At 45.0% G+C, this 23,557-nt stretch overlaps 1 protein-coding gene across 7 annotated transcripts in view; it reads right to left on the bottom strand.

The window, feature by feature from the left end:
- The window catches only part of DZIP1 (DAZ interacting zinc finger protein 1), an 89,358-nt gene extending 74,896 nt beyond the window's left edge, over positions 1-14,462 (bottom strand). For 5 of the 7 annotated variants that reach the window (XM_075590848.1, XM_075590852.1, XM_075590851.1 and 2 more), the window contains exons 1-5: positions 14,327-14,462; positions 12,013-12,576; positions 10,144-10,228; positions 6,648-6,772; positions 4,757-4,924 (exon numbers count right to left, since the gene is read on the bottom strand). In XM_075590848.1, coding sequence (XP_075446963.1) covers positions 4,757-4,924; positions 6,648-6,772; positions 10,144-10,228; positions 12,013-12,576; positions 14,327-14,329 — 945 coding nt within the window. In that variant the 5' untranslated portion in view covers positions 14,330-14,462. Of the gene's footprint in view, positions 1-4,756; positions 4,925-6,647; positions 6,773-10,143; positions 10,229-12,012; positions 12,577-13,328; positions 13,377-14,284 lie in introns of those variants that run through there. The other 2 variants (XM_075590850.1, XM_075590849.1) reach the window with 2 other exon arrangements.
- Between the last annotated feature and the right edge of the window lie 9,095 nt (positions 14,463-23,557).

Here is a 23,557-nt window from a genome sequence, read left to right as displayed (position 1 = left end):
CGGCGCCTATGGGTTAGCTCGGACAGCCTGGCTGGCCATGGGTTCCCGAATGTAAAAGCACATTACATTTCAGTACATTAATAAAGTATATTTTAATACACTATGGTATATGTTTTAATATACTTTCTGAGTCCCTGGGTATAGGGGACAGAATAAGAAAGATGTTTACTTTTTTTCCAAGCTGCCGTATTCCCCAAACTCATCTTTGGACTCGTACTGGACTACGAGTCCCTCAGCCTTATATACGGTTGGGGCACCCACAAACCCTACACCGGCTCTGGGTTACCTTGGCACTAGCTGGGATACCCCCCTAAACCTAGGGATTCCCTTAAAGGATCCCTGTGCCTCATTCTCCTTTCTGGGCTGTGCTGAAGCAGGGTATCCTAGCGGTGAGTCGCATTTGCACAGGGAGATATTGCCGGGACAATGTGCCTACATGTATCCGAGAATCAGGTATGATTCCCGGGTACATTTATGGGGGAACCGACACCTCCGGACCCCAACCTCCTAGGCACATTCTGATAATTCCTCTGCAAAACCCCTCTTGAAACACATACCTTAGCAATCCCTGCTTGCTGGCACGCCCGGAAAGGGAAAAACACATCAAATACTTTTAGTATGCACAGTACATTGGAATCATACAATGTTACTGGGCCCAAGAGCTAACTCTCTTGGACCCTTATACACAGATCAGGGGTAACCAAAACGGCCTTAACCTTTATTTGAGAGCCCGGCTACCCCCTCCCGTCACAGCATACAACTAAAATATGCAATAAATACATTGCCAGCTAAAATCTAATCAAAGTGGTGATAGAAATGAGAAAGTATACAGAAGTTATCCATCTTTGTGGTGAGAATGATTTATTCATCCAACAGCTCTCCTCACACTGCACATTCAGCATTTTTAAAAGAAAACTTGAAAGTTAGTGCAACGTCAAGAGAGGAAGAAAAAAAAGTTGCAAACTGAACTACACTGCTGCATATTTATTTCCCATAATAATGAGAAAGTAACTGGAAGATGTATACTGTGTGCTGCCATCTGCAGGGCTCTGCATTGATCTGCTGTCCCACAGTTAATTCTGGGGATATTGTTTATTACTCTCCTGAGAAGGGAATTATTTGACAACAAAAGGGAATGTTCGAATGGTCTGTGGTTTTAGTATAACATTTTGCTTGAGATTACGTTTCTTTAGCAGTCCTACATCTTTAGTACTGATATATTGCCAGTGTAAGGCCTCGGCCATGTTACGTGCTTGCTGGCGGAAGCGCGCTGAGGCGCGCTCCCGCTCAGCACTGAGCCCCTACAGCCGCAATTAGAGCGGCTTTAGTAGGGGCTCACCTGCGCTTACGCGCGCTTGCGGAAGCGCAGGTCTTGGGGGAATTTAAAATTCCCCCGCTTGCCGGCGAGACAGGCCGGTCACGTGAGCGGTTCGCCCAATGAGGGCGAACCAGCTCCGTGACGTCACTGGCCCGCCCCCGGCCAGTGACGCGCCCGCCCCCGGACCGCCCCCTGACGGCTGCTGAGAGCGCTTGCGGTAAGCAACCGCAAGGCCAGGGAAAGCACCCGTTTTCCCTGCGCCTCAGCGCGCCTCAGCACGCCAGCAGGGACCGTGGACTCGGCCTTAGAGGCATCTATGTGGCTAGTTGATTTAGCAGCATAGTACCGTATTTTCTAATCACCTCATTGATGTTTAATATGTGACCAATGTATTTGTAACTGCAATGCATTAGTATTTGAGAAGCCTATCCATTGATGTTGGCCTTAGAGATTTGCACAATGGCAAGGAAAGTGCACATTCTCTGCTAATGTTCGAGATAACCGCTCTTAAAAAGGAGCAGTTCTCTACGGGAGTCTCCTGAGCTGAACCACATTCATTTCAGCTCCGGGGACCCCCTGTTTCCTGAGATACTTACCAGGGAAGGTGCTGCTAGTTTCATTGGAGGGGAAGAAACAAAATGGAGGTTTAAATCTCTCACGTAATGCGGGCCAATTGGAAGGCGCAATGTCATCCATTACGGCTTCCCATTGGCCCACGTGACGAGGGGATTTGAAAAACCAAGAAATATAGGTGGCACCATCCAAAGAACAAGGGGGTCCTGGATCTGAAAATCATTTTTACTGTTTAAAGTGCACGGCTTGCCCAGGGTGCGTGATACCAACATTATGAGTGATAATGATATCTTAGCTTTTAGGGGGTGAGGGGTGGATTGCTGATTTAAGCCAATTGTTACTTCAACTATTCTGCGGTGTTCAAAAACAGATAATAGACAAAACCGCCTAACAAAACAGGATACATTAACAACTGCAGTGCAGTAGCATGCAGAGGCACAAGCTAAATCCTGTAATTTATAACATCAATTACGATCTATCATATGATTCTATTATTCCCCTTTTGTTAACTTTGTTTTTAAAACAGGGATTATATACACCTTATAAAATATTATATACTTAATGTAGATTAATATTTCTATTAGCAATCCATTTTTTTTTATATAGCATAAAATTAAAGCAGGCTTCTCCGGAGCTGAACTCCCTTCATTTCAGATCCGGGGACCCCCTGCTTACGGAGGTACTTACCTCCATAGTGGGTTCCAGTACCTGGTCCTGCTGAGCAAGCTGGGCTTTAACGTTTAAAGCTCCCGCATCACATTGCCCAATAGGAAGCTGCACCAATGATGTCATTACGTTCTATTGGCCCACAGGGCGCGGAAGCTTTGAACAGAGGCCATTACGTGATCCCTGGTAGCAGAGCAGCTACCGGCACCTACTATGGCGGCAAGTATCTCCGGAAGCAGGGGGTCCCAGGAGCTGAGATTAATGGGTTTCAGCTCCGGAGACCGCCAGTTTAAATGCTATATAAAAAGAAATAACGCTGCAAAAATAAAACAAAATTGACGGCATGGATTGCTTCTTTAATTATGGCACTGTCTAAGGCTGAGTCCCCGCTGGCGCTGAGCTCGCTTGGCGCTTGGGGCGCTTACTTTCTTCAATGTTGATCAGCACATCCCCTCTCCCGCTGTGCTCGCGCGCTCATGCGCGTGCGCAAACGCTCTCCCAAGCGTTCTGCTTGGGGAGACAAGGGAGAGATACTTCTGTGCTGAGAGCAGGGTCACATGACCCTGCTCTGACAAATGGGAAGAGAGGGGGCATGTTCTACTCTGCTGTCACACAAACACAACACTGCAGCAGAGAAGTGGAAAGGGGGGGCAAACGGACAGAGAGGGGGCAAACGGAGTGCTGCTGTGGTGGGGGGCAAACAGAGTGGTGTGGTGGGGGGAGAAGGGAGGGAGGGGGAGAGGGGGAGAGAGAGAGAGAGAGAGGGGAGAAGGGAGAGAGAGAGAGAGAGAGAGAGAGGGGGGAGAGAGAGCGGGGGGAGAAGAGAGGGAGAAGGAGAGGGGGAGGGAGAGAGAGAGAGAGAGAGAGAGAGAGAGAGAGGGGGGAGAAGGAAGAGAGAGAGGGGGGATAGAGAGAGAGGGGGGATAGAGAGAGAGGGGGTAGAAGGGACAGAGAGAGAGGGGGGGGAGAAGGGAGGGAGAGAGGGGGGAGAAGGGAGAGAGGGGGGGAGAAGGGAGAGAGGGGAAGAGAGAGAGAGGGGGGGAGAGAGGGGGGAGAAGGGAGAGACGAGGGGGAGAAGGGAAAGACGGGGGAAGGGAGAGAGGGGGAGAAGGGAGAGAGGGGGGGGAGAAGGGAGAGAGGGGGGAGAAAGGAAGGGGGGAGAGAAAGCAAGGGGGCTGGGAGAGAGCGCAGGGGGGGCGGGTGAGAGAGCGTAGAGGGGGAGAGAGAGAGCAATGGGGGGAGGAGAGAGAGAGAGAGAGAAAGAGAGCAATGGGGGGAGGAGAGAGAGAGACAGAAAGAGAGCAATGGAGGGAGGAGAGAGAGAAAGAGAGCAATGGGGAGAGAGAGAGAGAGAGAGAGAGCAATGGGGGGAGAGAGAGCAATGGGGGGAGATATATATATATATCTATATATATATATATAGATATATATATATATAGAGAGAGAGAGATGAGAAAGAGAGATATACACAGAAACACAGACAGCCCTTATGTAGCCAATGACACATCCCCTCCCGTAATAGCCACGCCCCCGCCCCCCCCCCCCTCTCCCCATTCCTGCTCTAAAATGTTGCAGGACAGCGATCGCTCATGCTTGGAGAGCTGGTGACATCACCACTCTCCAAGCATGAGCGAGCTCAGCGGCAGCGGGGCCGCAGCCTTAGGCTGAGTCCATAGAAGGCACGTCCGTGCTGAGCCGTGCAGACGCTCCGCGCTGAGCCCCTGCATCCTCCATGAGGATGTCTTTAGAGGGGGCTCACGCGAGCGTCCTGAGGCACTTTATTTTTCAGCCGACAGCCAAACTGTTTTTCAGAGCTGAAAACATCCAATCAGCGCGGAGCAGCGTCAACGTCACGGCGCCGTGACGTCGGTGCGTCACGGGCGATTGGCCCAGCGACGTCACTGCCCCGCCTCCCTCAGTCTCCCCCCGCCTCCCGATCGCGCCCGCTGGCTCGCCTGCATGGGCATGAAATCGTGCAGATTTCAGCAGGCGAGCCTCAGCGTCAGCGCGCCTCAGCCCTGCTACCCCCTCTATGGCCCCAGCCTTAGATGCAAACATGGACAAGACATTGTATACACTTCTGCTTTAGGCCCAAAACGGTTATAAAACAACCAGATAAATGTAAAAATGAGGTTGTGAATGGTGCGTACCACCCTGGAAGTATAAATTAAAGCGGACAAAAGAAAATCAATGACTTACTCTTTCTAGTGATGTGTTCTTTGCAGTTAATTCTTTAAACTCTGTCATAAACATCAACTTTAGTTTATTCATTTCATCTGCAAGTTTTTCTTTTTCTTCTTCTTTCCAATGGTCAAACTTTTTTAGAATTTCCTGTTCAATACTTTTTCTCTGTTCGATTTCCTGAAACTATTTGAACATATGTTACCTTTGATAAATATTTCCTTTAACTTTATAGATAAACAGGTCAGTAATCCAAGTATAAGGCTTCAAGAGTTTTACCAATTCACATTTTCCTTGTGTACTTATCTCATCACTGCTATTATTTCATAGAATATGAATTCAATTGCTTCCACAGCAGAGGGAAAATATAGATAAATATTACTTAAAATGTCTCCACTACAATCATAGCTTTTTAATTAAACTCTGGAGATTGTTTATTTGGGAGAACATGGGAAGCAAGTATTAAATACCAGGACTAACCCTTGGTTTATAAACTAACTTTAAGAAAAACGTACAGTAGTATAATTTAGCAATCATATATCGATTGACATTAAAATATCCGATAATATCAGAACCACTCAGGACACTGAACTTTTAAATGTATACAGGCATACCCCACATTAACGTACGCAATGGGACCGGAGCATGTATGTAAAGCGAAAATGTACTTAAAGTGAAGCACTACCATTTCCCACTTATCGATGCATGTACTGTACTGCAATTATTATATACGTGCATAACTGATGTAAATAACGCATTTGTAACAGGCTCTATAGTCTCCCTGCTTGCGCACACCTTCCGTACAGGTAGGGAGCCGGTATTGCTGTTCAGGACGTGATGACAGGCACATGCGTGAGCTGGCGTTTGCCTATTGGGCGATATGTACTTACTCGCGAGTGTACTTAAAGTGAGTGTACTTAAAGCGGGGAATGCCTGTATATGACAATGGTATAGTTTACACACAAATAAAATTATTTATTTTGTCAAACAAATGCGTGTGTTTTGCTGATCGTCACCACCAATTTTCTAGTAGTTGAACTTAATTTGATTCATTTTTCAGATACCTCCTAGTGCAGTGCCTTTTAACCTTTTTCCGGTTAATAAACACTATAATTATATTGTAAAATTCTACTGAGCCCCAACACTCTCTAATAGTGAGTCTGAGATCACATGCATTGTAAGGAAAACCAATCGGCTCTAATAGCGAATCTGAGATGGGAGATGAGATGGATTGTAAATTGTAGATTGTGATTGTAAAATGACCTGAAAGTTGCAGGGAACCCTTCAGGGATGCTCGGGGAACCCCAGTTGAAAAACACACCTTCCTAGTGACACCAGGACCTCAATGTATTTCTTACACTACCATAAAATATAGAAGCAACATGGTGACACTTATGGAAAAAAGAAAGAAGTAGAATACTATTAATTAGATTTGTTTTATTTAATTACATTTTATTATTGCAATTCGTTAAGAAAATATCAGCAACCTTTGCTTTAGCAACACTGCCCACTAATCCAGTCCCCCATTGCTGTCAGGTTACAGATTTGAGTAATATCAGACTCAGTATTTAGTTATACTTAACCAGATCTCTTTTGCAAACTATATTAATAAATCCCTGCAGAGAAGTAAATGAATAAACACTGCCCGTTTCCACAATTGAATTTCAAAGTTTCTCAAATTCTAATGAAGCCCATGTACAGATTGAGAAAATAAATCATTTTTCAAGAAGTTGGCAAATTTTGGGAACTACTTTACAAAATAAATCTATTATTTTTGCATTAGTAAATGCAACCGTTGTGGTCTAATCTTGTCAAGTCTGTTTTGTTTGAAGTGTGTTTATAATTGAGTATCAATTAACATTTTTCTATACACATACAGTACTTGAATTCACTTTAAAAAAAAGACTACCTTTATAAGTCTTTCTATTTGAGCACTTTGTTCGGTCTCTAGCTGGTATTTGGTAAGCTGCAATTCTTCTTTCAGTTGGGTTACTTCATGCTGTAGATTATCACTTGCTTGTAGCTTTTGTTTTTCTTTCCAAAAGTAAAGACAAGAAGGACTTTAGAAACTATATTGCTTTTAATAAATTAATTCAACTACATTAAATAGAACAAAAGGGCCAGAAATTACTATGTAATTTCTTTAAAAACATTAAGACTGACACATAGTATCCTTGCAACCTGAAAGAAACTACATACAGTATGGCTCAATGTACAGTACATGTCTTTCATAGTTTGCAAAACAAAAATACCTACTCCCTTTAAAGCTTTTAGTATTTAGTCTCTAAATCCCAAGTTAGTTTTGTAAAAAAAAAATTTAAAAAAATAAAGGGAATTAAACCTGGTTAAACCATGACACCCACCAGTGGTAAGAGTATTAGTGTATGTAATATGCAAGTAGAATAGAAACTCTCAAACAGTGGTCTCTGGATTACCAGTAATCACTGAAACCTTTCAATGTTCACTTAAGTCTGCTCCCTACTACAGTGGGTGCAGGTTCTTTCACTACAAAAGGCTAATAATTAGATATTTGGTCCGTATCTTTAAAATATATGTTATACATACATATGGGAACATAAATCGAGGAATAGTGCTAAGTGTAGGTATGGTTGCCATCCAAATGAGTAACTCTGAAGTGATCGTCGGTATGGAAACGTTTGAAGTAAAAGTTTAGAATTATGAAAACATTATGTGTGTAATTTGTATTGGATAGTAATGTGCTTCTCATGGACTATTTGTTGGCATATATTGTGCAGCAGAAGCACGCAATACTCAGTTAAACTAGATGGAACATGTCACAATTTAGAAGATGAAGCTGAAAGCCAGCTTTATGAAGAACGTGCCACTAAAATGTGAATGAGATTCTGTAGCTGCAAACATTTTTGTCTGACTCATTATCTGCAGAACAAGATCCACCTATTGCTGACATGTGTGTCTCTGTGCTAACCGCTGGTGTGTAAGTGGCCTGCCACAAAAAAGGCACTGAGAGACAACTGATGGAAGGTTCATGGCATCAGACAGGAATTTCGTTTCTGATGGCAGCAAAGAGGATGAATAAAGCATAAATATAACTATCTATTACACTCTATACCAAACAAATACAGCAAAACTATATTTATGTAAATATAGGAACATAAGTGTGCAAAAATGTGTTACAATGCCATCTATTATTACATAGTGACTAGATTAAAGGGGCAGTCCAATGTAGTGGATACAAAATGTTAAAAAATATGCATATTAACCAACTACAGGCATACCCCGCATTAACGTACGCAATGGGACCGGAGCATGTATGTAAAGCGAAAATGTACTTAAAGTGAAGCACTACCTTTTCCCACTTATTGATGCATGTACTGTACTGCATTCGTTATATACGTGCATAAATGATGTAAATAACACATGTGTAACAGGCTCTATAGTCTCCCCGCTTGCGCACAGCTTCGGTACAGGTAGGGAGCCGGTATTGCTGTTCAGGATGTGATGATAGGCGCATGCGTGAGCTGCCGTTTGCCTATTGGGCGATACGTACTTACTCGCGAGTGTACTTAAAGTGAGTGTACTTAAAGCTGGGTATGCCTGTAATTAGTATACAGTAACTGTCTTTCTTAAGCCCAGATCCACAAAAGTGTGCTAAGCTTTAGCAAGTCTTAACTCCCATTAAAATGAATGGAGTACAGTGGTGCTAAAGCTTAGCACCCTTTTGTGGATCTGAGCCTCAGAAAGCTTCAATCTCCCTTAAAGTACAGTAATGGTTTTACTTATTTATATCTTGTGAAACATGAATATGGATTCCATTTCCTTGGGAACACTGGATTCAAGGTAACTGCTTATGTTCATCTGTTTGCAAACAAAGAACACAGATTGGGGGACTGACCGTATTATCACCAAGATAAAGTTTGTAACAGCTCCTGAAAACATTTGCATACCATGAACATTTTAACAGTTTGAAATAATATTTAATATCGTGTAAACTGGTCTTTTTTTCTCCAATGTTTAAGTCCGCTACATTTTATATAATAAACATGTTTAGTAGACATTTGTCTACTTTTGAAACTAAAATTTTGGATCACTCTTCACTGAAAAAAATGGGTAAAATTTAAAGCTGCAGTTCACTCAATATCCTGCATGTTTGGTTTTTTTAATAAATCAGTTCTGTAGTAAGAAAAAATACTTTTAGCATTTTCTGTTTTTAAAAAAACAACTTTGAAAGACCAATTTTCTTGTATTCTATTTTAACAGCCATTTGCTAAGGCACTGCCCCTTCATGGCCTGTCACAAGCCCTGGCACACCCCTTTGTCAGCCCTGCCCTCCCTCTAGCACATGTCAGTGCAGGAGTGCTCATGAATATTCATGAGCTTCCACTGAGAGACAGAAGCAGAAGCAGAATAAAACAGATCCCTTCACTAATGATGTCACCAAATTTTGCAGATCAATACATGGAGAAGGAATTGACCTGCAGCTATACAGTTCTTTAGGTAATTAGAGATTGCACACATAAAACTATTGAAGTAAAAAAATAAATTAAAAAAAAGAAAAAAAAGACTGAACTGCAGCTTTAAAACTCTGATTCATGGTGTTAAAAATATAACACTGGACAGAGCTGTTCAAGAAATAAAGTTTGTATTTACTGTAAATATCACTTCAGTCATGGTGAATTGCTTCAGTCAGATAAAAAAAAGTGTACAGGAGTTGTCTAAATTAAATTATGAGCTCAGTCTAAATGTGAATACATGCTACAACTACATTAATAATAATTATATCTATTATATATAAAAAATAAAAAAGTTAGAGGGAGAGAGCAGATAGGGAGAGAGCAGATAGGGAGAGAGCAGAGAGGGAGAGAGCAGAGAGGGATAGAGCAGAGAGGGAGAGGGAGAGAGAGGGGGGAGACAAAGGGAGAGAGACAGAGGGAGGGATCCGCAACACTCACTTACAGATTTTCAAAAATTGATTATAATTTATTTGTACCATCTGGCAAAAAAACATAGAAAAATTGGGCGACGTTTCGAACCAAAACAGTCCTTTGGCAGGAAATTGATAAAGGTCTGTTTTGGTCCCAAACATCGCCCATTGCCAGAGATGGTACAAATAAATAATAAAAATTTTAATATCTTTAAGTGAGTGCTGCGGATCTCTTTTTTTTTCTATACACGGTTGGTGAGAAACCAAATATTTTTTTCATTTTATTTGAGAGCACCAGGCATTATTATTTTTCTACATATATAGATATATAATAAACATACACTAATCATAATTATATATTTTTTCGCATGAATCAAGATTTGTTATAAAGTTTAGGACAGCATGCATTTATTTGTACTATATTTCATGTTCTTATTTTATTTGTAACTTCATGGAATTTGCTGACGATATTCTTATTAATTTCATTTCCAATGGTTCTTACCACTACTCGCTCCTTCTGGATGTCTCCGCTGAGTGTGACATTGTAAGAAGGAATAGTTCATGAAAGCTTTGTCACAATGAGGACACTAAAAAAAAAGAAAATGAATGGTCACATTTTGTCTTTGTACATTGCACAGAAAAAATGAAATCCAGCTATAAGGAGGGAGAAATCGCTATGCAAAAGCATACAGCAGCTTCTCTCTAGAAATGGTCAGAATGGTTTACTTTACGCACAGCCAACATTTTACCGAGCAGCTATCTGGGCCATCTCAAGTAACTGCGATCAAAGTAAAGCTGTATATTCTAATTACACTCACTACCCCAACGGGACCAACTATATATATCTTACTCCTGTTATACTTATGCCGATGCACTTACATGTACTGCTGCTAACCCCCAGCTAATTGTGGGCACTTACTGTGACACAACTAATAGTCTGTCTAATATGATTCTGTTGCCCAACCGTACTTTGTGGGCAACTCACTGTATATATGCGCCGTGATTATGGGCTAAGGCAGGTTTGGGGACCTGTCTGAAACATGAATGGGCTTAAATGTTTTTTTTTTTATCATTACACATTTATATTCAGAGTACTGTACTTATTGAAACATTTCCATTTGTTAGCACTAGATAAAGTGATATGACAGGCACTGTAACTTGTAGAACTTGTGTGCACTTACGTGCTTGCAGTGTTTGGCAAGTATAGCCACTTGATTTGAAAATATGTAAATGCTATTATGTAATAACAAATAAGAATTCATTTTCATTTGACAGTTATTTTTGTGTAGCAATCCTATACAGTATATTAAAATAATGGTGGTAAAATATATATTGTATACCTATCAGGTAGAGCCCAACATCTGTCAATCTCAGGCTCTAACTCCAAACCCCTGGATATCACCTGTGGTGTCCCGCAAAGTTCTGTTCTGGGGCCCCTACTCTTCTCTATGTTCATCAATGATCTTCCCACAGCTTGTAAGGGAGCTTCAATACACATGTATGCAGATGACACAATCTTATATGCACACAGCCATAGCCTCTCCGACCTTGAACACATACTTCAATCTGACTTTTTGAGACTTGAAAATTGGATTTCCCAAAACAGACAGGACGGTAACAATTGTATTTGGGACCAAGGCTAAATTTCTAAAGCTTCCAATGACTGAGCTCCAGATCAGAACCAACGCTAATACCACCCTAACTCCTGTTACTAGTTTTAAATACTTGGGTATATGGTTTGACTCCCATTTCACATTTGGGATGCATATTGATACCCTGACATCCAAAACCTATGCCAAACAAGGTGTACTTTAGAGGAACAAATCCTCCCTAAGTCTCCTGGTCAGGAAGCACAGCAGATGCTAATGCCAATTATCGACTATGGGGACATAGTATACGGCTCGGCACCACAAACCCACCTTAGCAAACTTGACACCCTCTACAATTCAATATGCCGTTTTGTTCTCCAATGCAACTACAACACCAAAACTGGACAATCTACCGGAGACTCTCATAGCCGCCACCATGTCTAAGTTCTTTCAAAACTAAAGCGGTCTCACACTTTAATATGGTCTGTAACTGTTAGATACACCTATAATATATATTATCTCTAACTGTGCATGCAATGTCTTGTACATAATGTATACCCTGTTCACTTATGTAACTATGTATTTAACCATATATTAATTTGTCGTCATCTTAACTCTATGCCCAGGACATACTTGAAAACGAGAGGTAACTCTCAATTTATTACTTCCTAGTAAAACATTTTATAAATAAAATAGTTTTCGAAATCCTTATTTTCATTCACAAGATGTTTGCCAAGCACTACCTGCTGCGTCATTAACTTCCTTCCACACACTTATCCCACCTTGTGATAAGAACTTGTACCAGCATTGATCATCGTCTGCTGAGTGGAAATGATCTTCTTCCTACGTTTACATTCCTCTTTCAGTGACTTGACTTCCTCAGACAGTTTAAACATTTTGAGTTGCATCTGCTCTGTCTCATTAAAGGTGGCTTGCATCTTCTCCTCCAAAGTCTGTAGGTTAGAGGTCAGATACTCCTGGGAGTGAAGCAGGTACTCAATGGTGAACTGGGCAAGTCGGAAGAGTTTCAGTAGAATGGGATCAAGGCTGTTTTGACAGTGCGGGCACCTCTCATTTTCCACATTGCAAAAGGTGATGTTCATAATGTTTGTCTGAAGTGTGAGGAAGTCCAGCTCATGTGCTACCCTGTCCACATCTATGGCTCCAATCCTCCTCCAGTCCACACTGTCATGGCGTGATCTGAACTTGAAACTTGAACCATGGCTGGAAGAGGGCATCCTATCAACTATGGAAGAGTGATGTGGTAGCCAGGGGGAGCTCAGCAGAGAGGGAGAGGATTGTGCAGATTCAGATGTAAGAGGGTAGTATACATTATCATAGAAAGGCTGAAATGGAAGGTGCAGAAAGTAATTACATTAATAACTCATTGAACACATATAATGATGAAGACATTAGATCCACTTCAACCGTTTCTATTCACCGATGGACAGACAAAGACGTTTGTGTCAAGAATGCTGCAGTAATGTGCAATTCTGTTTTCAGCAAAGTCCTGATCAACTGCGCTATGTAATGACATTGTGATCCTACGAAAACTAGTTGTTGAGACCTGTACTGTGTGCTTAGAGCAAGTTTACACATGCTATATGTAGTGTTGCTCAAAATTACAACTGAAAACATCTGCACTCAAAGCCTCAGTTACAGCAGATCTGAGACTTACAGCAACATATATGCAAGAACAAGACAGTTCCAGTCTTGTTATCTGTCCTCAACTCCCAGCACTGATTGCACACACCACAAAACATCCTGACCTCAAAAAGGAGGAGATTACACCCCAAATATCCAGGACACATCATAAATCTCAATTATAATAAAGACTAACTACATACAATACACAGCCAACAGGAACACACACATTAAAATGACAGCTACAAAACTCACGAGCTACAATAGACACATTAGTAGTTGGGAAAAAGACAAACCGCAAGGCAACTACACAACACAGTCACTAATAGCTCGGTGATCACAGGCTGAGGATTCAAAGGTAACTTCCCCACAGATCTCACAGCGAGAAGAGGGATGGGAAGGGATGCCGCAGGCCATGCCCCCTACCCCCATCTGCTCACATCCCGGGTCTCACCATGCCCCCCTCCCCATCTCCTCACATCCCGGGTCTCACCATGCCCCCTCCCCCCCCATCTCCTCACATCCCGGGTCTCACCATGCCCCCTCCCCCCCCCATCTCCTCACATCCCGGGTCTCACCATGCCCCCTCCCCCCCATCTCCTCACATCCCGGGTCTCACCATGCCCCCCCCCCCCCCCCCCATCTCCTCACATCCCGGGTCTCACCATGCCCCCTCCCCCCCATCTCCTCACATCCCGGGTCTCACCATGCCCCCCCCCCCCCCATCTCCTCACATCCCGGGTCTCACCATGCCCCCTCCCCCCCATCTCCTCACATCCCGGGTCTCACCATGCCCCCCCCCCCCCCATCTCCTCACATCCCGGGTCTCACCATGCCCCCCCCCGCCCCCCATCTCCTCACATCCCGGGTCTCACCATGTCACCCCCCCCCCCATCTCCTCACATCCCGGGTCTCACCATGTCACCCCCCCCCCCCCCATCTCCTCACATCCCGGGTCTCACCATGCCCCCCTCCCCATCTCCTCACATCCCGGGTCTCACCATGCCCCCCTCCCCATGCCCCCCTCCCCATCTCCTCACATCCCGGGTCTCACCATGCCCCCCTCCCCATCTCCTCACATCCCGGGTCTCACCATGCCCCCCTCCCCATCTCCTCACATCCCGGGTCTCACCATGCCCCCCTCCCCATCTCCTCACATCCCGGGTCTCACCATGTCACCCCCCCCCCATCTCCTCACATCCCGGGTCTCACCATGCCCCCCTCCCCATCTCCTCACATCCCGGGTCTCACCATGTCACCCCCCCCCCCCTCCTCACATCCCGGGTCTCACCATGCCCCCTCCCCCCCATCTCCTCACATCCCGGGTCTCACCATGTTACCCCACCACCCCCCCATTTGTTCACATCATGTCACCCCCACCCACCCCTCTCCTCACATCCCGGGTCTCACCATGTCACCCCCCTCCCCATCTCATCACATCCCGGGTCTCACCATGCCCCCCTCCTCCTCCTCCTCTGCATCCGGGGACGCGTCGCGTGGCAGTTTGTGGGTTGGAGGGAGACCGGGTGGTCTCCGCCGTCACCATGACAACCAAATGATGCACCGCCCACAATCTCCAACCTTACAAGAAAGCCCCGCCCAGATCTTGGGACGTCACGAGCATCCATAGCGCGTGCCTCGCCCGCCAATTCATTGGCATGACTTGCTGCTGACGTCACGACGTTCCATGTCTTCATAACTTCATAAACACAGACATTGTGAATTAGACGGCAGCCCCCATAGGTGCAAAGTACATTAGGAACAACACTACGTCCGGGAGGACTAAACCTCCCCTGTCATAAACACACAGTGAAGTCATTAAAAATGCTCATAGTTTTAAAATACAAAACGTAGCTCATGGATACAGTATCACCATGGTGTAGATAAATGCTCAGTGATTATGGGCTAAGGCCGGTTTGGGGACCTGTCTGAGACATGAAGGTGCTCAAGGCTGCGGCCACGCTGGCACGGACCGCGCTCATGCTGGAGAGCGGTAACGTCATCAGCTCTCCAAGCATGTGTGCCGGGTGTCCTTGCTATTTCGCAACCGTGCGCGGGGGGTGCATTGCGGGCAAGTTGACATTTTTTGTTTACCCAAGCGCAAAGCGTGGGTGAGCGTGCGTGCCCGCACACGAGCGCGCGCGCACCGCGTGAGCGGGGACTTATATATATATGTAATATATATGTAAGTAAAAGCGCCCACTTAGCGCTAGCGGGGACGCAGCCTTATCTTTATCATTACATATTTAGATTCTGAGTACTTATTGAAACATTTCCATTGTCAGCCCTTTATAAAGTGATATGATATTCACTGTAACTTGTGTACACATTAGTGCTTGCAGTGTTTGGCAAGTATAGCCACTTGCTTTGTAACTATGTAAATGCTATTATGTAATAACTAATATGAATTCATTTTCATTTGACAGTTATGTTTTGTGCAGCGATCCTATATATTAAAATAATTGTGGTACAAACTCTATTGTCTCCGAAATCCTTATTTTAATTCACAAGATTTTTGCCAATCACTCCCTGCTGCGTCCTTAACTTCCTTCCACACACTTATTCCAACTTCTTTCAGTGACTCGATTTCCTCAGACAGTTTAATCATTTTGAGTTGCATCTGCTCTGACTCATTAAAGGTGGCTTGCATCTTCTCCTCCAAAGTCTGTACTGTAGGTTAGAGGTCAGATACTCCTGGGAGTGAAGCAGGTACTCAATGGTAAGCTGGGCAAGTCGGAAGAGTTTCAGTAGCATGGGATCCAGGCTGTTGTGCTCTCACCATACACACCTACTTTTGGGGTTTTGAGCAAGATGTCCAACTATTTTCTATGTATCTCACCATATACAGTACACATGCATTTTTCTGCCCATACAATTACTGCTCTGCACATCTATCTGTGCACCTATGTACATATGTTTACACATTATTATTGCTCTAGACCAGGGTTGCACAAAATGTCAGTGCTGTGCCCCCGTCTGCTCTGCCCCAGTTCTCGCGGCCCCTCCCACATACCTAGGAACCGCGGGTTACGTGACATCATGTCACTTGACACAGTGGTGTAATTTGACGCGCACTGATATGGCGACGCGTCGCCCGAAGCTAAGGTATGAAAGTTACAGAGGCCTCGGACGTTCCCGGCAATTAATTTAAATGCTTTGGGGAAGAGCGTGGAGCCTCTGTAACCGCCGCCCAACCAAAAAAAACTAGCGCCCCCCAGTTTACGCACCCTTACTCTAGACCAAATGTTTTTCAATCTTTTTTCCCTCGGAGCACCCCTAACCACAGTACTCAGTTGCTGAGTCACCCCTACAACAGGACAGGGTCACAGAAAACACAGGACAGAGAGACTGATACACGAGAAAGAGACAGACAGACAGACAGAGGGGTCAGGAAGTCACATGAGTCAGAGGGGGCAGAAGGGTCTGAGGGGGCAGGAGAGTGAGGGGGCAGGAGAGTCTGAGGGGGCAGGAGAGTCTGAGGGGGCAGGGGTGTCAGAGGAGGCAGCTGAGTCTGAGGGGGCAGGAGAGTCTGAGGGGGTAAAAAGTCACAGAAAACACACTCATACACGCAACAGACCAAATACACACAGGATAGAGATAAACCTCACCTCTCTACTGCCCATGCTGCTTCCGCCACCCCACTGGCTCCTGAAAACTCCTCCTGATTTGCTGCATTACCCAGCAGCAGCCAATAAGGATAGAGAAAACTATCCTGCTCTCTCTGTGCTCCTCTCACGAAACCCCAGGATGCTGTGGAACACCGGTTGGGACACACTGCAATAGACATTACCTTATTTTTTTTTCAAAGACATGTTTTGTTAAGCTCACTTTTCAATAGACCAATTTATGCTCTTTGCCGTTTGTCTTCTGATGCAAAAATTTATTTTGGGCATCACTGTGTTTTTAGATTTTTGGGAGCAGAGACAAATTGTCTCCAAATGGTTTTGCTTCCCAGTGATTCAATAGGGCAATATCAATGGGAAGAAAGTGTCAAAAGATTCAAAAGAAGTTTGTTTCAACGTATTGCTATGTTTATATCATTCTTATTTTCTTACATTTAACACAAATTGTTATCCAGAAAAGTTAACTCCACCTAATGCCGCGTGTATAGTGTCCGCGACCGGTGATGCGACGGGACGGGTCACGTCACCCGTCGCTGCTAGCAAAAGTTATATTTCGCTTTGTGGCGGCGTGGGCTTCCGGGCATTTGATTTGTTCAGGGGCTGTAACATGAGGCGACAGCCCTTGAAAAATCAAATATCAAATATTCCCGGCTTCCAAAGTCCTTGACGCGACGCCGCTCCGTAGCATTGCCGCCGTCGCACTTACTATAAGCGGCGGCGGCGGCAATGTATTTGTTTTTGGGCGCCGTCGCCCGTCGCGGGCACTATATGCACGGCCTAAGACTTGGTGTTTCCCCCCCCCCACCCCCCAAAGATATATGCAAAGTAGTGTAACGGTGTTTCCCCCACCTTCTGGGAGATTCCCGTTACCAGGTGTGTAATGCTGTTTACCTGCTGGTTCACAGGATCCTGAGCTTTCCGCCGATGGTATGGGGAAATCAGGACAGGCTTTTGGGTTGATGTTTAGTCCTTCTCTCGTTGTTTCAGCGTCTCCATCCCCTGCAGACCCCAGGAGTGCCGGAGGCAATCCCCGCAGGAGAACGCTCGAATACTCCCCCTGATAGAGCCAGGGGTATATTTTTATAAACTGGAATTTTCTTTATTGTCCAACAGCAACAATCAGCATACACTGCATATTCTGTATACACTGGGTTCCCAGCCTTGTGATGGTCCCTGGACTCAAACTCTAGGACTTGAGGCCTCCAGAGCCGGTCCTATGCTCTTCCCTCACCCCCTGATGGGATGTGGGGTATAGTCCTCACTCCCACACCCGTATGGGAAGGGATAGAAGGTGACAGAGCCCTGCACACCTCTTCTGTGGGACCACTCTATCTCAGGGGAGAGACAACACTCACTCAGTTTACATGTGCAGCCCCTGAAGTATCCAGGGGGAGGAGCCAAGGTCTGAGCCCAGGATTGGGCAGAACACAGGCCTTGTCCCGCCCCCTGTCACGCAAAGGAGCTGCTCACTGCTGGGGATAACCCGGATTGGGCCTAATACTGCCTGCATTGATACTAGGACTTAAATACTAGGCAGGGCAGCCAAAACCAGACATGGCTACAGTAGTAAGAACAGACAAACATCATTATTAAACATCAGTCTCCAGTATTAATATTGGTCAAATCCCCGACCCCCAGTAAATCAATAATACAATGCAATGGCATAGCTAGATATGCGCAGGCCCCTGGGAAAACATTATTTCAGGGCCCCATAAATATTAATACTGACTGAAATGTGTTTGTCCCTTCCCCCATCCTCTCCCATGATCTTCTCTCTCATCATCATCCCTCCTCATTTCTCCCCTCATCACCATCATCAGATCTCCCCCTCATCATCATGAGCTCTCTCCATCATCATCAGCTCCCCCCTCATCATCATTATCAGCTCTCCCCCTCATCATCTTATCTCTCCACGTCATCAGCTCCCCAAATCATCAGCTCTTCCCCAGTCCTCCTCCTCATCATCATCAGATCTCCCACAGTCCCCCTCATCATCATTAGATCTCCCTCAGTTCCCCTCATCATCATCAAATCTCCCCCAGTCCCGATCATCATCAGATCTCCCCCCCAGATCTACCCTGCCTCCTCCATGCCTACCTGTGGTAATGGAGACCAGCGCGGGGAGATGGTATATGGCGGAAGCGGCAGCGGGCCCAAGGGTATTAAAGGTTAAGCCGGTAGAAGAGTCAGAACTTGGAGGCAGACTGTCACGATCGTGCTCGCCACAAACCTGGACCGGACTGGGGGGCTGAGGTGGGGATGGATATACACCGACCTTAGACCACGAAGCCGGGTCCAGGTTGCGCAGTCCATAGTCGTGGGTAGCCGGGTCAGGATTGGAGAAGGCAGCGTGAACATATTCCAGGCTGGGGTCAGGGCAGGCGGCACAAGAGCAATGGACAAAGTCACAGGCTGAAGTCGGCATTGGGAAGGCATCAGTGAAAAGCTTCAGCACAAGGGAAGGTCTCTGGGACAGGACTCCTACAGTGTAGGGGATCCATAGCAGGTGCTCCAGCAAAGGAGGTCCACAGGAACCGGAAGGGCTTTGGCAAGGGCGCTTCAGAATAGATGCTGCAGCATAACAAAGGCGAAGACTTTAAAGAAGAAGGAAGCTTCAGCACAGGGGCGTCAGAACGACAGCGGTATCTAGACGGAGGAGACCCCAGGACGCAGGAAGCTTCAGCACAGGGGCTTCAGCACAGTAAAGGCCTCTGGACGGTGGAGGCTCCAGGACATAAGAAGCTTCAGCACAGGGCATCAGCACAGGAAGGCCATGATGGCCAAGCAGATGAGTTGTGGCAAGCACAGTGTACTTCGAGAGAGTACTTGATAATTATGCTCAGCCCCTTCCTGGGGGGAAGAGCTGACTCTATATAGTATAGCTAGCGAATAGAAACAGAGCTGCACAGGAGGCATGCAGACTGGAGTGATTGCAGGAGCAGGGAGGGTTTGGCTGGGAATTCCATAGCTCTGTAAGGAATGAGTTCCAGCCAAACCCAGGACTAGATTCCTTACACAGAGCAGGACAGCACAAGGTGAGGAGCGCGCTCTAGCAGCAGACACCGGAAGTAAGAAAGCCTTGCGGGTCAGACTGCTAGAGCACGCTCCTCCCCTGCCGTCCTGCTCTGCCTCAAGTGATGTTTCTTCTACTGGCTTATCCTTTAATGACGGTGGCCCACCGCCGCATACCATCTCCCCTCGCCTGTTTCTATTGGGGGGGAGGGAGCGGTTCCCCCAAGAACCCGGGCTATAGCTACGCCCCTGATATAATGTGTGTTTCACATAGCAGATAAAGTATCTAAACCAAGAACTCAAAGTTGCCTCTGCTAACGTGACCCCATAATGTAGGTCTCATCTATCCATACTATTTTTCTTTGACATGATGAGACAATTCATTTATTTATAAAATGTTTTACCAGGAAGTAGTACATTGAGAGTTACCTCTCATTTTTAAGAATGTCATTTGACACAGAGTTACGATGACCAATAATACATGGTTACTGTCACATACAGTATGACACCCAGCTAGCACGCGACCTGCATACGGGACAAGGGTTAATACCGACGCTCACAAGCGCTCCCACTTTTCACCTCCACAATGGTCCGGACAATATCTCACCTACAGGATCAAGGATTAATATACAGCTCACAAACTGCCCCACTTCACTTTTGTAAAGGTCCCTCAAATGAGTTATATCTCCCCTCAATCATTCAAAGCCCAAAGCATTACTTATTAAATGCATGTTTTAATCTATATAAACATACAGTGCTTAGATTACAGAAAAGGTATTACAAAAAAAATAATACAATTACAATATAAGGCAGAACAGCTTCTTAAAATAAAAGTAGAAAACATAAACAGAAAATCCTATACTTTGGTATACTTATGCTATGGATTTTCCCCAGAGAGGCCACCGGCTCAGAACAGGAGGCCTCACATGCTTTGTTCCAAGCATGCCTCTGGTGAGATCTGATTTTTAAAATCTTTTCCCCTGACTTAAAAACATTTGTTCCTCATGGCACCAGCATAAGACCACCCCTTGTAGAGAGGATTTGAAGCTCTTCTCCTCAGACCATGTCTATAGAACTTGATTAAAACAATTGACACCTTGAGTGGGCTATCCAGGATGGACCCCTGCCCCAAGTAAGCCCCTTTGAAGTTCAGAGTAGACCCAAAGAAACAGTCCTGACCTGTTGCAAGCCCAGCATTTTGTATTTTGCTAAAACAAGTGTCGTTCATTAACCCCTCAAGCTTCAAATGGATTACCTACATAATATCTCATGATATTATCATGACATTTACAAATACATAGTTACGTATGTGAACAGGGTATACATTATATACAAGACATTGCATGCACAGTAAGAGATAATATATGTTCTAGGCGTATGTAACAGTTACAGACCAGATTAAAATGTGAGACAGCTTTAGTTTTGAAAGAACTTAGACTGGTGGAGGCTGTGAGAGTCTCCGGTAGATTGTTCCAGTTTTGGGGCGCACGGTAAGAGAAGGAGGAGCGGACGGATACTTTGCTAAACCTTGGGCTCATGAACAGTTTTTTGGAGTCAGATCTCAGATGATAAGTGCTGCATGTGGTAGGGGTGAGGAGCTTGTTCAGATAGACGGGTAGCTAGCCCAGAAAGTATTTGAAGGCAAGACAGGAAAGATGAACTTTGCACCTAGACTCAAGTGATGACCAATCTAGTTCTTTGAGCATTTCGCTGTGATGTGTGTTGTAGTTGCATTGGAGAACAAAACGGCATATTGAGTTGTAGAGGGTATCAAGTTTGTTAGGTGGGTTTGGGGTGCCGAGTCGTATACTATGGTTACATAGTTACCTAAGGGTTAGTTCTCCTAAGGGAAAATCTTCTAGAAAGCAGCTATCCACTGCACTCCGCTAGACATTAATTAACTTGCTTGTGGAATTATTCAATATTGTAGTAAGCGTCTTCACCTCTAAAACATTTCTCCTAAAAGGTGGAGGATCACCCTGCTATAAACTTATATAATTTGTGGGGGACATCTGGAATTGGTCTACCCAAGACGGGTAGACCATACCCGTCTACCCTGCCGAAATTAGCACTCTCGTAATCTGTATAATTTGGGACAAAATGGTATTCCAAAACAGGGTTATTTTAGCACAGACCCACAAGACGTGGAATAATGTGCCTCTAGCTCAACAATTTCTCCAACACTGAGCACTGACTTCCTTATGAAGGTGATCCAATCTATCTGGGATCAGATACCACTGCATCAGTATCTTGTACCTGTTCTCTTTCATTAAGGAATTTGATGCAGCATTAAGAATGGCCTTCCAATCGTCTGTTGAACTTTCTGTCCCCACATGTCTTTCCTATAAAGTCATTTATTTGAGTTTTTTCGTTTATTTTAAGGGAATTCAGGATGGGGGTAAGAAGCCGAGATCAGCCCTTTCTGGTGATCAGCCTGAGTACGTAGTCTCTCGAATAAAGTACGTTGTTTGTCTTTGAGGGGTCTATACTTAGAGAGTATAAAATGTTTACCTGCTTGTATCGAAAAAGTTCCTTCTGTGACATGTTATATTTGTTTTGAATTTCGTCAAAGGATTTAAGTCTACCTAGTGACACTCTTAGGATGCTATTTGTAACCAATTCGCCCCTAGATCACTAGTGTGCAACCAGCAGCCCCCAGTAGAGCCGCCAACAGATTTCTCGGGGCCCAGGACTAGAGCTTTGACCAGGCCTTCCCTACCCCCCGTGTCGGCGGTCTGGCGAGTCCCCCCACTGCTTTTCACACCTCCCTCGCTCTCCCCCTCCTCCGCATGTATTTCTCTCCCGCCTCTGTCTCTCACTCTACCCCCCTCTCTTCTTCACTCACTCTCCCTCCCACTCCTTCACCCCCTCTCACACTCTCTCCCCTTCTGCTATCACACAATTACAGTACCCACCTCTCACTCAATTCCGGCCCCTCAATGACCCCTCCTCACACTCATTCCCTCCTTCCCCCTGACACAAACACGCACACAATCCCCCTCCCAATACCCATTTTCCCCCCACAAAATGCCCACACCACCTCCCCCGCACAATTATTACCCCACACAATACACACATAATAATACCCTACACAAAATACATACAACACAACCCCTCCATCCCCAAATACATACAACACTTCCCCCCCCACCCCCCCTCCGCCCGCCCCAACCCCCCATTCCCATTACTCAGGTATGTATAAACCGGCAACTATCTGTATCAATAGATTAATTAATAATTTAACATATTTAAAATACATGTGCAATGTCTGTAGATGTGGAGTTAATGAATACCGAGCAATCGTAAATGTACCTCTAAATGAAGTTGGATTCACTTTTTACTTCTTTGTTAGAGTTTCCTGGTGGCAAAGCAGGTGCATAAAGAAATGGGAACACCATACTAGTCAATGAAAATCTCCAACTGAAACCAATGGTATGGTATTTTTTACTTTACAGGATTTAGTTTCAGGTGGTGGTGGGGGGAGGGAAGTGTGCATTATGGTTGCAGAAAACCTTTATCACTGTAATCACAGGTACTGTACAGCTGCTGAATGTTTCTGTAAATGGACACTCCCTGGGGACATGGGAAGAGAAGTGGTTGTGGACCAGTGTATGATTTAATTGTGCGAAAGCCTTAATGTTTGTAACTGTAGCTGTGAATAACTGTTTATTTAAGGTTATATTTTGCCTTCTCAGCATATTGATACGTTTATTCCATGTTATTGTAGCAGGTATGTGTGTAGCTTCTAAGTGTAGGTTAGGCTGATCGCAAAAGAAGGATTATACGGAAAGTGGAACACAGAACAGGATTCTATCAGTCTATCAATGAAAAATGTGTATTTTATGCAGTTATCTGTATAGAGTATGGTTACCAGTCTTACCAGATTCCCAGGTTCATATGAACACGCCTTCTTTTCTCAGTTTTCTGACAGCTTCGGGACGAATTTTTAACAAACACGCTGTTTGTCTGGAATTGGGTCAGTGCAGTCATCAGGACCTGCAAGACAAGCTGTCTGGATCCTGATTTGGCTGTGAGAAGGCATGCAGGA

This window comes from Ascaphus truei, chromosome 3 (assembly GCF_040206685.1).
Source record: "Ascaphus truei isolate aAscTru1 chromosome 3, aAscTru1.hap1, whole genome shotgun sequence".
Classification (NCBI taxonomy): Eukaryota; Metazoa; Chordata; class Amphibia; order Anura; family Ascaphidae; genus Ascaphus; species Ascaphus truei.
Note: the sequence above shows the minus strand (reverse complement) of the source record. Positions and strands in the feature narration are given on the sequence as shown.